This window comes from Oncorhynchus mykiss, chromosome 29 (genome assembly GCF_057628025.1).
Source record: "Oncorhynchus mykiss isolate SJ-2025 chromosome 29, ASM5762802v1, whole genome shotgun sequence".
NCBI classification, from domain to species: Eukaryota; Metazoa; Chordata; class Actinopteri; order Salmoniformes; family Salmonidae; genus Oncorhynchus; species Oncorhynchus mykiss.
The window spans coordinates 28,288,822-28,304,151 of record NC_143050.1 but is presented as its reverse complement, the minus strand read 5'-3'; the positions used below and the strand labels follow the sequence as shown (position 1 = coordinate 28,304,151).

At 41.4% G+C, this 15,330-nt stretch overlaps 1 protein-coding gene across 1 annotated transcript; it reads left to right on the top strand.

Moving 5' to 3' along the window:
• The first annotated feature begins 339 nt into the window (after positions 1-339).
• fbxw5 (F-box and WD repeat domain containing 5) lies at positions 340-13,256 on the top strand. The gene is made up of 9 exons (XM_021590874.3): positions 340-669; positions 1,616-1,811; positions 2,148-2,305; positions 2,839-3,022; positions 6,013-6,161; positions 6,472-6,783; positions 11,179-11,507; positions 11,705-11,917; positions 12,228-13,256. The coding sequence occupies exons 2-9, from the start codon at positions 1,625-1,627 to the stop codon at positions 12,499-12,501; spliced, it is 1,806 nt and encodes a 601-aa protein (XP_021446549.1). The 5' UTR covers positions 340-669; positions 1,616-1,624; the 3' UTR covers positions 12,502-13,256.
• Positions 13,257-15,330: the final 2,074 nt, after the last annotated feature.

Here is a 15,330-nt window from a genome sequence, read left to right as displayed (position 1 = left end):
TAAATTGGCTTGAAAATCTATGGCAAAACTTGAAAACGGCTGTCTAGCAATGATCAACAACCAACTTGACAGAGCTTGACATTTGTTTTTAAGAATAATGTGCAAATATTGTACAGATGTGAAAAGCTCTTAGAGACTTACCCAGAAAGACTTGTAGGTGGAAACGCTGCCAAAGGTGATTCTAAAATCTATTGACTCAGGGGTGAGAATAGTTATAAAAATAATATTTTTATATTTAATTTTCAAAAAAATTGGAAAAACTAAAAAAAACAACAACATGATTTCACTTAGTCATCATGGGGTATTGTGTGTAGATGGGTGAGAGAAAAATATATATTTAATCCATTTTGAATTCGGGCTGTAACACAATAAAACGTGGAATAAACCAAGGGTTATGAATACTTTCTAAAGGCACTGTATGTCTCCACCCTAACAATGGGATTCGTTGTCCACAGAGTGGAACTGGCAGGCTGTCGCTCTGTATTTGATTGAGTTACCCTTCCTATGAAGTAGCGAGGGTTCTGCAATTGACTTGTTGGTTCTTTTAATGGGCGACCAGACGTCTCGCCGGGGGCGGAAGATTGTTGTTGAATTTTTTTTCACTCGCTTCTGACTAGCTATCCTCGGCTGGCCATTTGATTTGTCTGCATACAGATTGTCAAAGGGCAGGTGGGTCACGATTTTATATTATTGTTCGAATTTATTTTGTGGAAATAAAACCAGAATAGTTTATATTGAAATAATGTGGTAATGGAAAGATAACGTTACAAACTGGCAAAGTAACATTTAGGAACGAATGACAGCTAGCTTGTAACGTTAGATTAGCTATTTGCTAGCTAAGTTAGCTTTTGCGTAAGGTCGCTAACGTTAGCTAACTGGTGAGGTGACCGTTTTGCATCCCGTGACGTTAACCAGTAGCTAAGCTGGCGAGGTAACGTTACCTTTTATGATGTGTATTATTCCTAACATATTTCGAAACAAACAGTAACGGTGTTGTCAGTGTTAATGTGACTGTTCCTTTTAGCTAGCCTATGTAGCGAGTTAGCTAACATCATCGCTGATAATTCTGAACTCGGACGATATGCAACTGATAATTCTCAACTAGCCTCGCTAGCTAACTAGCTAGTTACATTGACAATTGCTGTCTGTTGTTGACAATGTAGTTAGCTACAGTATCTAGATATCGTTTAACGTTACAGGAAGGGTGTTATTTTTCTGGCGAATGCAAGATAACGTTAACTAGCAGCTTTTCAGGAAATGACACATTTATAGATATAGCCCCCATTCATTGTTGTCATTATTCCATATTAATGATCAACATGACTGGTTTATTCCACTTCATTGAATCAACTCATGATATCATGCAACCAGTCCAGTGAAGTGGTTGTTGGGCTTCAGTGGGAAAACATGCCATGTGGTGATCTCCTGTCAAACTCTCAGCTGTCATACTTAATATAGAATGAGAGAGAGTGGGAGGTAGGGTTATTTTGTGGGGCAGGGTCTTACACATTTAGGGTGCTGCGGTCATGCATGTGTTACAGTATAGCCTAATAACAATACTTTGGCCTAAAGTGTGTATCAGAAGAACACTTTTACCTGTGCTATTCCCATGCAGGATGTCAGGATGGATGATGGCCCAGCCCTGCCAGACAGCTTGGTGCTTGAGATCTTCCTGCGTCTCCCTCATGACACTGTGCTGAGTGCTGGCCTGGCCTGCAGACAGTGGTTGGCAGTGTCCAAAGATGAGTTCCTGTGGAGGGAGCTGTTCTACAGCTACTATAGGATCCCCCGCTCTGTGCCCAGACACCCTGGTAGGTCACATAGAACACCAGGCAGTAGGGTTGGGTTAATTCCATTTTAAACCCAACAATACAGGAAATTATGTTGATTTCAGCAAATTAATGGTTCCATCATAGGAAAGGATGGACATAGTTCAACTTATAAAGAAGGAAAGTATTGTACTGTAAAAAATGAATGTGCCAGGCCAGCACACAGTGCCCTTGTCCAGCTCCTACTTGAGGTATGAATTATTGCAGTACTGAGTCACTATCTTGTGTTCTCGTGTTAACTGTTGCGCAGTGGCTTGAAGTACTGTTGTCGCCGATTTGCATAGATGTTTGACTTCTACCTCCTATCTCTGTCCCTAGCTTCTCTGTCATGGTACAGGGAGTTCAAGCGTCTGTTTGACTGTATCCCCTGTGTGGAGGTCCAAACTCTGAAAGAGCACCATGACCAGGTCCTCCACCTGGCCTTCTCCCATCGCGGACACCGCTTTTCCTCCTGCTCCAAAGACTGCACCGTCAAGGTCCGTCACATTATATGACTGGAGAAGACCGTAGTTTTAGCCTAGTGCCAGGGATAAGCCAAATAAAGATGTTCCACAATAACAGTTGCAAGGATACATTTTTGCCCCAAGACCAATGTTAGCATAATGGCCCAAATGGATCATTGTCTGCTATAATGCAAAAACTAAAATATAGCTATTTGTCAATATTACAGCACAGGAGCCATTGTGGACCTTAGTTTCAAGTTTGTAGTGCCCAAAAATGGGAAGTAGGGGAAACAAATGTAATTGTTGAGATTTGCACATCGTAGCTGTAGATTTGACATCTCAAATCAAAGGTTATTGGTCGCGTACACAGTTTAGTACTTGTTATAGTGGGTGCAGCGACATACTTGTTTATAGCTCCTAGCAGTGCAGTAAAAATGTCAAATAAGTACATTAATAATAATCAACAACTATAAATCACGAATGTCAGGATGAATCCAGTTAACAACCCCAATATACTGCTTTTCTCATTATCTAACATCCTCCTCTCACCTGCCTGTGCTGGTCAGCTTTGGGACACAGAGCGGCCCGATGGCACCATCACCATGGTGCACAGCTCCAGCATGCGCCAGTTCAACTGGGGCTACACCCAGTTCTCCCAGTTCAACGCTGACGACACCCTGCTACTGGTGTCTGGAGTCTACCTGGGCTCTCATCACTCCTCCTCTGGGGAGATCGCTGTCATCAGCTTGGGTAGGACACACACACTCTCTCCTGCTGTTTCTCACTCGCTTTTGTCTCCTTCCTTGTCTCTCTTCCTCTATTTGCTCTTTCTCTTGTGCTTTCATTGGTCATTTTTCTGGAATGTGTATCACAAACCCCAATTTTATTTTTTTAAAGACCAATGACTTAATTCAAAATGCAAGTTATCCTCATTATAAATGTTTTGGGACACAAAATGCCGTTACGACACACTGACATTGTGACTCATGTGAGACATAATGTGGAAGAAATGACATATACCCAGGCGCACTAAATGACATACGCAGGCGCACCTTAATTTTCACCCTAACAGTTAGGCAACAAACATTTCCTCACACTGTCTTTTTACATGCAATACAGGTCTTTAAAGTTACATATTTGCTCTGACACACCCAAGCCAGACCATAGCTACTACTACCAGTGGAGGCTGGTGGGAGGAGCTATAGGAGGACAGGCTCATTGTAATGACATAAATGGAATGAGTCAAACGTGGTTTCCATATGTTTGATACGGTTTCATTTATTCCATCCAGCCATTACAATGAGCCTGTCCTCTTTTAGAGGAGTTGAAATGTGTTGTAGGCTAAATGTAGACGCCAAGTTTCAGTTGCAACAGTCATTGCTGTAGCCTACAGAGAATGTCATCTTGGTTGTCAAAATTATTTGATAAAGGATTCACACACGGGTAAATTACCACTACGTCGTGCAATGATTCTCTACACTATACTTGATTATGTCACAGACTAAAATAAGGCAAACTATTAGCATTTTTGCAATCAGGAAATGGTGGTGTGATTTCTGCATAGTGCATCTTTAATATTTGATCTGTCATACCTATGGTATACGGTCTGATATACCACGGCTGTCAGCCAATCAGCATTCATAAATATAAACTGGGTGGTTCGATCCCTGAATGCTGATTGGCTGACAGCCATGGTATATCAGATCGTATACCACGGGTATGACACTACTTTTATTTTTACTGCTCTAATTACGTTGATAATCCTGTTTGCATGTACATTACTATAGATAAATCCAACAGGAGAAATTGAGTGATGAAAGTTGGACAGAGAATGTCAATCTCTGAGCAAGAAAAAAAAAATAATAATAATAAAAAATCACTTGGATGATTGATTGTTAGGCTATTTTCTGGCAGTCAGATGTTAAGACTACAAACCATTATAAATGGCCTATTTGTTAAATTTATTTCAATAGGCATAGGCTACTGACTAAAATCGGGGTTTATAATTGCAATTCAGCTTTGCCGTGGTTTGCTGCGCTAGATGCAGGTAGCCTATAGGCCAACATCTATTTCAGGGAAAAATCCACAATGAAACTGACATTAAATTGGGAGAATTATACATTTGCGATAGATCTGTCACCATGATCACAATGGATAACTTCCAATTTAATTAAACATGACCATTTCATAACTGCATAATAACACAAGCCTACAACAACAAACTGAAGTTATAAACTATTTATTAAATCCGTTCTCCTGCTCCATGTAGGCTACACAAGTGGCACAAATTGATTTGCAATGACTCCAGCATATTGTAATTTCAACATATTTCTTGTATCAAATGGTAGACTACAGTAGTCTACAATGGCATATAAATAAATAGCCGACTTGATGGCCAACAGATGCAAATGTATCATTCTCCACATTTTAATCAATGTCATTCCCCATAACAGAAGCTCAAGAGGGAGTTCCATAACTTTAATTTCAAGTTTCCACTCGCAGCTCTTGAGACCTTAACTCGTGAGCACGCATAAAACCCTTCGCTTGATACGGTTTTCCATCAGAAAAGGCGACATTAAAATGCAGTTTACTTTAAACCACCACCACAGAGCAAATGTATCTAAAGCGCTCTAGTGAGCCTAAAGTCATTCTCCAGTGCTTTGTCGCTGTTATATCAGTTCTACCGCGTTAATGTTTTCTGGAAAAATGGTTGGTAATAGGTGTCTCCATAATGACAATCTAAATAGCCTACCTACAAATGGTAAAAAGTTGTCACGACATGCGCGCGTGCTGCTCGGTCTCCGTGACTTAGCTACAGCGCTTTCTCAACCAGTGATCTCAACACACACCCTTCCGTCCTTCCCCACCACTTGTTCAGTAACAGCCTTCTCACTTGCCTGATAGTCAGCAGCAGCAGGTCACAGTGAAATATAATAATGAGAAATGTCATGGCGGCCGCGATGCAATTTAGAAGTAGATCAAAAACCCGAAACCCGCGAGCAATACATTTTTACCCGCAACTTCGTTTTCAAAGTTGCCCTATTTGGCCGAAAAACTGCGGACATGGCATGTCTGGTACAAACCCGTATAAATTGTCTGATCGCCCTCTAGTGGCAAAAGTAAGAACTGGCCAAAAAGCCAAAGTTGGAGGAGAAGAAAAAAAAACTTTCCTTGACAGAATAATTAAAGGCATACAACGACCAAATAAGCGTGACACATTGGTGCAGGAAATGAAGAAATGTATTTAAAATGCTCAAATTAAACAATTAACTATGCTAATTAGGAAAGCTGTGTGCATTAAAGAAATGGTTGCCTGTCTCTAAAAACCTGTCTAAGCGCCTGTTGTGTTCAGTGATTTAAGTAAATAAGTGCTGGGGCTATAAATGGAAGTTTTACGGTAGGCTATTTTTTATTATTTGTTAATGCTATATACAACGTCCTATGTACATAAGTGGACATTTTATGAAGGGGTGTGTATATATATATATATATATATATATATATATATATATATATATATATATATATATATATATATATATATATATATATATATATATATATTATTTTTTTAAAATAGTAAAACAATGTCCAGTTTGGGTTGCAGTTGTAAACAGTCTGTCTGGCCCACAAATTAGTTCTTGTTTTTTCAATATGGCCCATGCGGTGATCGAGTTTAAGGGCTCATTATCTGATGTGGAAAACATGGAGAACCATAACTGTCTTGTCCTCCTCCACAGAGAACTACACCCTCCTGTCACGTGTGAGGAACAAGCCCTATGATGTGTTTGGCTGCTGGCTGAACGAGACCCACCTCATCTCTGGCAACCTGCACTGGATCGGCAACATGACCTCCTGCTCTGTGCTCTGGCTCAACAAAGCCTTTCAGGTCGGTCCCCTACATGGTCAAAATGTTATGGTTGGTAGAGGACAACAGTTCTTGAACAATTTATATATTGACCATTTTGACTAGATCATTGTATGACTGGTCAAACTGAGCTAAATTGTGGATGTCTCGCACAGAATTAATGTGAATTAATCAGTTTCTTTGTCTTTGGTCCATGTCAGCTCCCCCTCGCTCTCCCCTAGTCAGAGCTATCAGCCCCATAAGTATATTTGCTTAAGTTCCTTCCAGTCTAATGACCTGTATGTATTTCACTGTGCCATGTGTGTTCATGCATGAGCCTTTCTCTCCACAGGATGTGGAGTCTGAAAATGTCAACGTGGTCAAGCGGCTCTTTAAGATCCAGAACATCAACGCCAGCACCATCCGCACCGTGATGGTGGCCCACTGCCGGCGCCACGACTCCCCAGACCTGCTGCTTGACTACGAGGCCCAGGGTCAGAGCCAGCCCCTGAGTCACCAACCCCTGCTTTTTGACCTGGGCACCACTGACAGCGAGGAGGATGAGGAGGACGACGAAGAGCGCCGGCGGGAGATGAGACTGCAGGGTCTGTCAACAGCCCACCTCCCTCAGCTCACCCCCTCTGGGCTGGAGCATGTCATACAGGTGGGCACTCCCAACGGTTGTGTGTTACAGTAGAGAAGGCCAGTATGAAAACATGGATTTCTATGTAACAAATGGAAAGTCTGCGAAATAGTCATTTGACCACATGCACTTTACAACTTCATCCTGATGAGGAATGGGCATTTGACATTATTTCACTATCCGGATAGTTGAAATTACAAAAAATGTAATAGAAATAAATGCTCTGGACTCTCTTGACCAATCAAAATGACATACATGCACATGGCAGAGAACAGGCTGCTTTTCTCCGCTAGTGAAAAGTCCGATTTTTGCCATGATGGAACTGATTCAGTCAAGGTTTTCTGGTGAGTGTTTTGCATTGATCGGTCTCAAGTCTTGCGCACCTAACAGAGTTTGCACGTCTGTAATTGCCATTTGGAACTGGCAAAATAACATGCCAATGTCAGGGCAGACTGGGGGGCTAATGCCGCGTTCACGTGCTCGTCCGAACTTCCCATTTCCTAGTGGTGATGTCGGAAATGTGACTGTTTCATTCATATGCTTTTGTCAGGAACAATTCTTCAACCAATAAGATTCTAGCAAACTTGATAAGCTAGGTAACATTTCTAATAATAAAGTTAGCTTGCTTCACATTGACAATATGGTCAAACTAGCTACGTTATCCATATTGATTAGGTAGTAGCAGTCAAATGTTTCATTTTTTTTGGTTGAAAAAGTTGGTGGTGAAATGTAGCAATTCAGTCCACTTATAATTCTAATTTGGAGGGTCGTTCAAGTGAAACTTCCCAGTTGGAACTAGGAATTTCCGATAACTCTGATAGCATGTGAACGTGAAATAAATGCGCAGCAGTAGCTCAACGCACGTTATAAAAACTACATTCAATTTTTTTTATTAAAGGCCCAGTGCAGTCAAATGTGATTTACTGTCTTTTATATACACTGAGTGTACAAAACATTAGTATTGAGTTGCATCCCCTTTTGCCCTCAGAACAGCCTCAATTCGTCAGGGCATGGACTTTACAAGGTGTCAAATGCGTTCCACAGGGATGCTCGCCCATGTTGACTCCAATGCTTCCCAAGGTTGTGTCAAGTTGGCTGGATGTCCTTTGGATGGTGGACCAGTCTTGATACTCAATCTTTTGTCTTGCCCATTCAATCAAATGAATGGCACACGTATACAATCTGTGTCTCGTGGTTTAAAAATCCTTCTTTAACCTGTCTCTTTTTTTTTCACCTTTATTTAACTTCTCTATTGTAGGGGGCAGCATTTGGAATTTTGGATGAAAAGCATGCCCAAATTAAACTGCCTTCTACTCAGGCCCAGAAGACAGGATATGCATATAATTACTAGATTTGGATAGAAAACACTCTAAAGTTTCCATAACTGTTAAAATAATGTCTGTGAGTATTAACATAACTGATTTGGCAGGCGCAAACCTGAGAAAAATCCATTCAGGAAGAAGGATTTTTTGTTGTAGTTTTCTATTCAATGCCATTACAGTATCCATTGACTTAGGACTCACATTGCAGTTCCTATGCCTTCTACTAGATGTCAACAGTCTTTAGAAATTGTTTCAGGCTTGTATTCTGAAAAATGAGGGAGTAAGAGCAGCCTGAATGAGTGGACCCTGCTGTGTCAGAGCTTTTTCATGCGCGCGACCGAGAGAGTGCCTTTCTTGTTTACCTTTTATATTGACGACGTTATTGTCCGGTTGAAATATTATCGATTATTTAGGTTAAAAACAACCTGAGGATTGAATATAAACATCGTTTGACATGTTTCTATGAACTTTACGGATACAGTTTGGATTTTTTTTGTCTGCCTGTTGTGACTGCGTTTGAGCCTGTGGATTACTGAAGAAAACACGCAAACAAAACGGAGGTTTTCGGATATAAAAAGACTTCATCGAACAAAAGGAACATTTATTGAATAAATTAATATCTTCTGATTGCAAACATGTGAAGATCATCAAATGTTAGTTATTAATTTGATCTCTATTTCTGACTTGTGTAACTCTTCTACTTGGCTGGTTACTGTTTGTAATGATTTGTCTGCTGAGCTATGTTCTCAAATAATTGTAAGGTATGCTTTCGCCGTAAAGCATTTTTTAAATCTGATACCGTGGTTGGATTCACAAGAAGTTCATCTTTAAACCTATGTAAAATAGTTGTATCTTTTCTGAATTTTTATAATGAGTATTTCTGTATTTGGCGCTCTGCAATCTCACTGGATGTTGGCCAGGTGGGACGCTAGCAGGTAGGCTAGTTGAGAACAAGTTCTCATTTGCAACTGCGAACTGGCCAAGATAAAGCATAGTAATTCGACACAAACAACAACACAGAGTTACACATGGAATAAACAAAACATACAGTCAATAATACAGTAGAACAAAATAAAACAAAAGGTTTATATACAGTGAGTGCAAATGAGGTAAGATAAGGGAGTTAGGCAAAAAATAGGCCATGGTGGCGAAGTAATTACAATATAGCAATTAAACACTGGAATGGTTGATGTGCAGAAGATGAATGTGCAAGTAGAGATACTGGGGTGCAAAGGAGCTAAATAAATACTGTATGGGGATGAGGTAGGTAGATGGAGGCTGTTTACAGATGGGCTATGTACAGGTGCAGTGATCTGTGAGCTGCTCTGACAGCTGTTGCTTAAAGCTAGTGATATGATATGAGTCTCCAGCTTCAGAGATTTTTACAGTTCGTTCCAGTCATTGGCAGCAGAGAACTGGAAGGATAGACGACCAAAGAAGGAATTGGCTTTGGGGGTGACCAGTGAAATATACCTGCTGGAGCATGTGCTACGAGTGGGTGCTGCTATGGTGACCAGTGAGCCGAGATAGTGGGGCTTTACCTAGCAGAGACTTATAGATGACCTGGAGGCAGTGGGTTTGGCAACGAGTATGAAGCGAGGGCCAGCCAACGAGAGCGTACAGGTCGCAATGGTGGGTAGTATATGGGGCTTTGGTGACAAAACGGATGGCACTGTGATAGACTGCATCCAGTTTGCTGAGTAGAGTGTTGGAGGCTATTTTATAGATGACATCACCGAAGTCGAGGATCGATAGGATAGTCAGCTTTATGAGGGTATGTTTGGCAGCATGAGTGAAGGATGCTTTTTTGCGATATAGGAAGCCAATTCTAAATTTAATTTTGGATTGGAGATGCTTAATGTGAGTCTGGAAGGAGAGTTTACAGTCTAACCAGACACCTAGGTAGTTGTCTACGTATTCCGAGTCCGAGCCGTCCAGAGTAGTGATGCTGTACGGGCGAGCAGTTGCGGGCAGTGATCGGTTGAATAGCATGCATTTAGTTTTACTTGCGTTTAAGAGTAGTTGGAGGCCAACTCCTCCCCACCTACACTGATTTGAAGTGGATTTAATAAGGGATCATAGACTGACCAGGTGAAAGCTGTTATGCAAAGAGAATGTTGTTCCTGATGTTTTGTACACTGTGTATATTTTCACAATGAGGTTTGAATAATACTGCGAAAATGATCCCCTTTTGGTGAAAGAGCTGTTTGAAAATGCTGCTTGAAATTTTAGCCTGTTTTGCCTGTCTTGTGATGTCACCAGGCGGTAAATTCATTAATAGACCGATAAGAAAGAGTTCCAAACCTCTCTACCAATAACATCTAGTTTTCAGTTTCCCCCTCCCCACTCAGACCACTCCGACAGTCCTAGCAAAATTCATGCTTGAGATATTGCTCTTTGCTAAGAAGCTAATTGTGTTTCTTTTGTTTTCAATTGAAATGGTCAAAATCACAGTAAGGTACTCGACGCGGCAATCTGCAGTAGAAACGATAACAAAGCTGTCTCCCTGGTTCAGTAAAAAGCTGATGGCTGGGCCTGGAGAAATTTAACCACTCAAGTTCATAGAACGCTATGGATGCAAGGACTGACCATCCATTATATCAAAATGATAGTTTTAACCATGTTTTGAGGCTATAGTTTGTAATAAATTGTAAACAACAATGGAGTAAAACAAGCTTATATTTTGGGTTCTGATTGGTAATGGCAGTGGAACTAAGCTCATGAGACATTTATATGTTTTATATATTCTTTTAAAAATCAATGAGTACAATTAATTCATAAGTCCAACTCCTGATTTCCCCTTTTAATTGTTATCCAGAAATTATTTGACTTTGAGATAAAAAGTGCAATGCAGCCATTTAAGTATTTAAAATGTCATGGTATATCATTTTAGATAACAATGTCACAAGGATAATTACATTTGTAACAACTTTTTCATTGTCAAAATAGGCCCAAAAAATATAGATTTAAAAAAATGACCAACTCAAGTAATCGAATACTAACATCTGTTCGGATATTCAATTAACTTTGCCCATCCCTAATCTTGATTTGGTATTCGCTGATCCTTTCTCCCCTCTCCCTCTGGTGCCCTCAGGGTCGTCACAGTGAGGCCTCAGAGGCGAGGGAGCTGGAGACCAAGTGGGCCCGGCTCATGGCTAGAACCCACACCAAGGCCCCAGACCCCAACGTGCTCTCCTCGGCCCCTGGGGACGAAGAGGATAAGACCTACCTGCTCTTCACCACCGGCAGCCTTACCTACTCCCCCCACCAGATCGGCATCAAGCGGATCATGCCTGACCAGATGACCACGTCTGGGCCTGTTTTGGGGGAGGAGCGCAGCACTGACGAGTTCTTTGACTCTCTGGACCATGTGATCGACATTCACGGCCACATCATCGGCATGGGCCTGTCTCCAGACCACAGGTGAGTGAGTGTTAGTCATGAGTAGTAGTGTGAAGAGGCTGGATAACTTGGTTGCATGGCTACAGGGGCAAAGATGTTGCAGGAGGAGTGTACCTGAAACCCCTTGAAGTAACTATTTGTCTTGCAAATCACCTTGCTTTCCTCACTTTGTTTATAATGCTGAACAAGTATGTCCATGCTGTTGTCCGTCTGTCCAGGTATCTGTATGTGAACAGTCGGGCTTGGCCGGCGGGCTGCGTGATCTCTGACCCCATGTCTCCGCCCCCCATTGCCGAGGAGATCGACCTGCACGTTATTGACCTGAAAAGCCTGCGGGAGGAGAGACGGAGCCTGAGGGCCCACCGAGCCTTCACGCCCAACGACGAGTGCTTCTTCATCTTCCTGGACGTCAGCAGAGACTTTGTGGCCAGGTACGTATGTCAAGTCTGCTCTAACATTTACAGGCAGTATGGGGTTGCTATGGTGGTGTTTTATAAAGAATTTCGGATCCCTTTTTAAAAGTTGTCTGTGTAAAGGTATTGGACGTTTGTGTCCGATACTAACAGGGAGAAATTGTGTGGATTATATGAAGGACATGTCTTACCATATGCAGATTTTCTGATTTGATAACACCATAATCCTGTTCAGAATTAGTTTTATGAAGTTGAACTGAGCACAGAAATCACCTACTTTAGTCATTACTTTTAGTCACCAGTGACTGGTCTATCGCTCTCCCCCTAGTGGCGCAGAGGACAAACACGGTTACATCTGGGACCGCCACTACAACATCTGCCTGGCGCGGCTGCAGCACGACGATGTGGTCAACTCTGTGGCCTTCAGCCCGGCCGACCAGGAGCTGCTGCTCTCCGCCAGCGACGACTCCACCATCAAGGTTTGGCGCTCGCCACGCATGGTCCGCCTGGCCCAGACGCCCGCCCACCCCCCACGCCCACGCAGCCTCCTCTCCTGGCTGGGCCGCAACAAGAAGACCACCTCTGTCAACGGGAAACCCTGAGACAGGCGGAAGGGGACTGGAGATAGTGGGGGGAAAGACTCATGGGTGACACACGCACTCTCCAGTAGTTATCTTCAGTGTGGGTAAATCATACTTTTACCTTGAACTCACTGTGTTATGGCTGCCTACACATTGTGGTACATGTGAGAGCTGGGGTAAGCCAGAAGGAGGTGCAACAGTCCTCTCCATAAATGTCATTATTTAAGGTGACACCTAGCAAGGTGAATTGCTCCTACAGTGAAGATCAGACAAGTTCCTCCTGGACCTTTGCAAAGTCTGGGGGGGATGTGACATTCATTTTATTTAATGATCATGTTTCCAATTATTGAATGAACTACTGGAGAAGAAACATTGGAGAGGACTTCAGAAGAGAAAATGATAGTTTGTTCACTAAAGGAAAAGGAGACACTAAAATATGGTCAAAGACCACCCCATTTCTTGTCTTCGGTTTTTTAAGTATTTCGCTCTGTCAATACGAGTAATTATATATTCTTTCACGTTTTTTTTATGTTGGGTTGTACCATCACATTAGTGATGTCCGCAGATCTGCAATCATGACATCTGAAATGACCTCTGATTGGAGAGACCTATCCCAGCTCTCGTCATGCATAAAAACATGTTGTAAAAGTTTGTTTTTAAATGTCTGTTTTTTGTTTTGTTTTCACTGGCTATTCTGCAACTTTACGCCAGCTTTGAGTGACTTTTTAAAAAATAAATAAGACATTTCTATCACTTTCATGATAGGTTCAATCTGAGATCCTTGTCTTCAGTTATGATCAGAGCCAAACACACAAGTACTCAATATGTTGACTGTCTTTGGTTAAGTTACCACAATTTCTTTAGGACAGATGCAAAATAAGTTTTGTCAAAAGATCCATTATGTTTCAGGTAGTTTGTATTTTCTCCACAGTCAGTTATTTAGCTGTATCAGCTATAGGACTGTGGCAGTCATAAAATTTAGTCAGCTGGTTGTCATGCAAATGACTGCTGTTCTCATGGTAATGGCCTGTTAATTAGAAAACACGTTTAGCATCTCCATGAAAACAACCTGCTACAAGCCGCTGATGCAAGCCTTTGGGACATTTAAAAAATCTACATTTAAAAAAAGTAACAAATCCATTTAATATACCACATCACAATACATTTCCTTTAGACCAGTCTAAAAATGTATGTATTTCAGAAGGACAGAATGAGTTGGCCTACTGGGTTATTTGGCTATGGGATGTAGGCTAGTTGATTTAGCAGACCGGAAATGCTAAAGTTCCATGACATTATTTTATTGTAAGAATATAATTGAACTTAGCTGAATAAAAGAAAGGATATTTTTCCCATTCCAGAGCGAGTGTGCATATGAAGTGGCAATGTTGAGTGTGAAAATGATTATTTGAAACGGGTCCTACACACTAGATTGTGTTGTGAATGATACAAAACTTAAATTTCTTAGAAATATAATAATTCTCTATTACTGAGCTATTCAAAATCAAATACTCATTTACTATAATTGTAGGCTAACTAAGCCTCCCTGCACAGTCAATGAACCAACATCACTTAGGCCTACATGCTCTCTCCCAGACTCATGGATAGAACATTTGGAGCGTAGCATAAGGTAACCAGTCCATCCAGTATGCATCATAATACAGTCCACACTCAAAGGCCATTACTAGAATTTGTTTAATTTGAGTATAGGTTAGACAAAGTATGTACCAAAAACATCTTACATTTTTTTCTGTCACGTGTACTGTGAGGTAGGCTATTACTTGTATAATGGCATCTGTGTAAGTTGGTGGAATTCCCCATCACTGAGAATGAGGGGGTCATCATTCTGTAGATGTGTGGAAATTATCCAACCATTATGTAGAATATAATAAACTAAATGTCTCAATCTGACTCCAATATGTAAATACATGCAACAGGCCCTGCACATCTCTGGAGCAATCTAGTGAGCCTTACATCACATCTCAGTATGACTATAATGAGCATGTCTAACTTGCACCATTATGCAGTTATTAAGAGATACATATAGTTAATCGTGGCTATGAGTCATCATGCTGGGTCTCAGTGCACATCGCAAGTATATCACCTTCTCTCACTCTTCCACTACAACGGTCTTAAGTGAGTTGCGTACTAACAACGCATGTCCAGAGTGCATAAGAAGAGATTAAGGGTATTTTCACATATAGTCCTCTTTAAATGGGGCAGCAGGTAGCCTAGTGGTTAGAGCATTGGGCCAGTAACCAAAAAGTTGCTAGATCAAATCCCCGAGCTGACAAGGTAAAAATGTCATTATGCACCTCAACAAAGGACAATTAGCCCACTGTTCCTGGTAGGCCGTCATTGTTAAGAATTTGTTCTTAACTGACTTGCCTAGTTAAATAAAGGTTAAAAAATTAACCGAACTAAGGGGTAAAAAGAAAAGCTAAAGAACTCTGTTTTTTTCATATTCACACTCCCCTTGACTTTAAACTCTTACCAGGTCACTTCATCTATTTTGTGCTCCGAGTCCTCTTTGCATTCATATTGCTATGTTAAGGGACCAACATCTTTTTCCAACATTCACTCAATACACTCTGGGTTTTTACTAAGTGCAGGACAAATCATTCCACCAGAACATGTAACAGTCAGTATCTGATGTGGCCACCAGCTGCATTAAGTACTGCAGTGCATCTCCTCCATGGACTGCACCAGATTTGCCCGTTCTTGCTGTGAGATGTTGCCCCACTCTTCCACCAAGGCACCTGCAAGTTCCCGGATATTTCTGGGAGGAATGGCCCTAGCCCTCACCCTCCGATCCAACAGGTCCCAGACGTGCTCAATGGGATTGAGATCCAG

Bases quoted from the DNA above. Each gene is read 5' to 3' on its own strand.
- fbxw5 (XM_021590874.3), top strand. From the start codon at position 1,625: ATGGATGATGGCCCAGCCCTGCCAGACAGCTTGGTGCTTGAGATCTTC. The intron at 6,784-11,178 runs GTGGGCACTCCC...TGGTGCCCTCAG, and splicing joins GGCTGGAGCATGTCATACAG to GGTCGTCACAGTGAGGCCTC. The intron at 11,508-11,704 runs GTGAGTGAGTGT...CCGTCTGTCCAG, and splicing joins GGCCTGTCTCCAGACCACAG to GTATCTGTATGTGAACAGTC.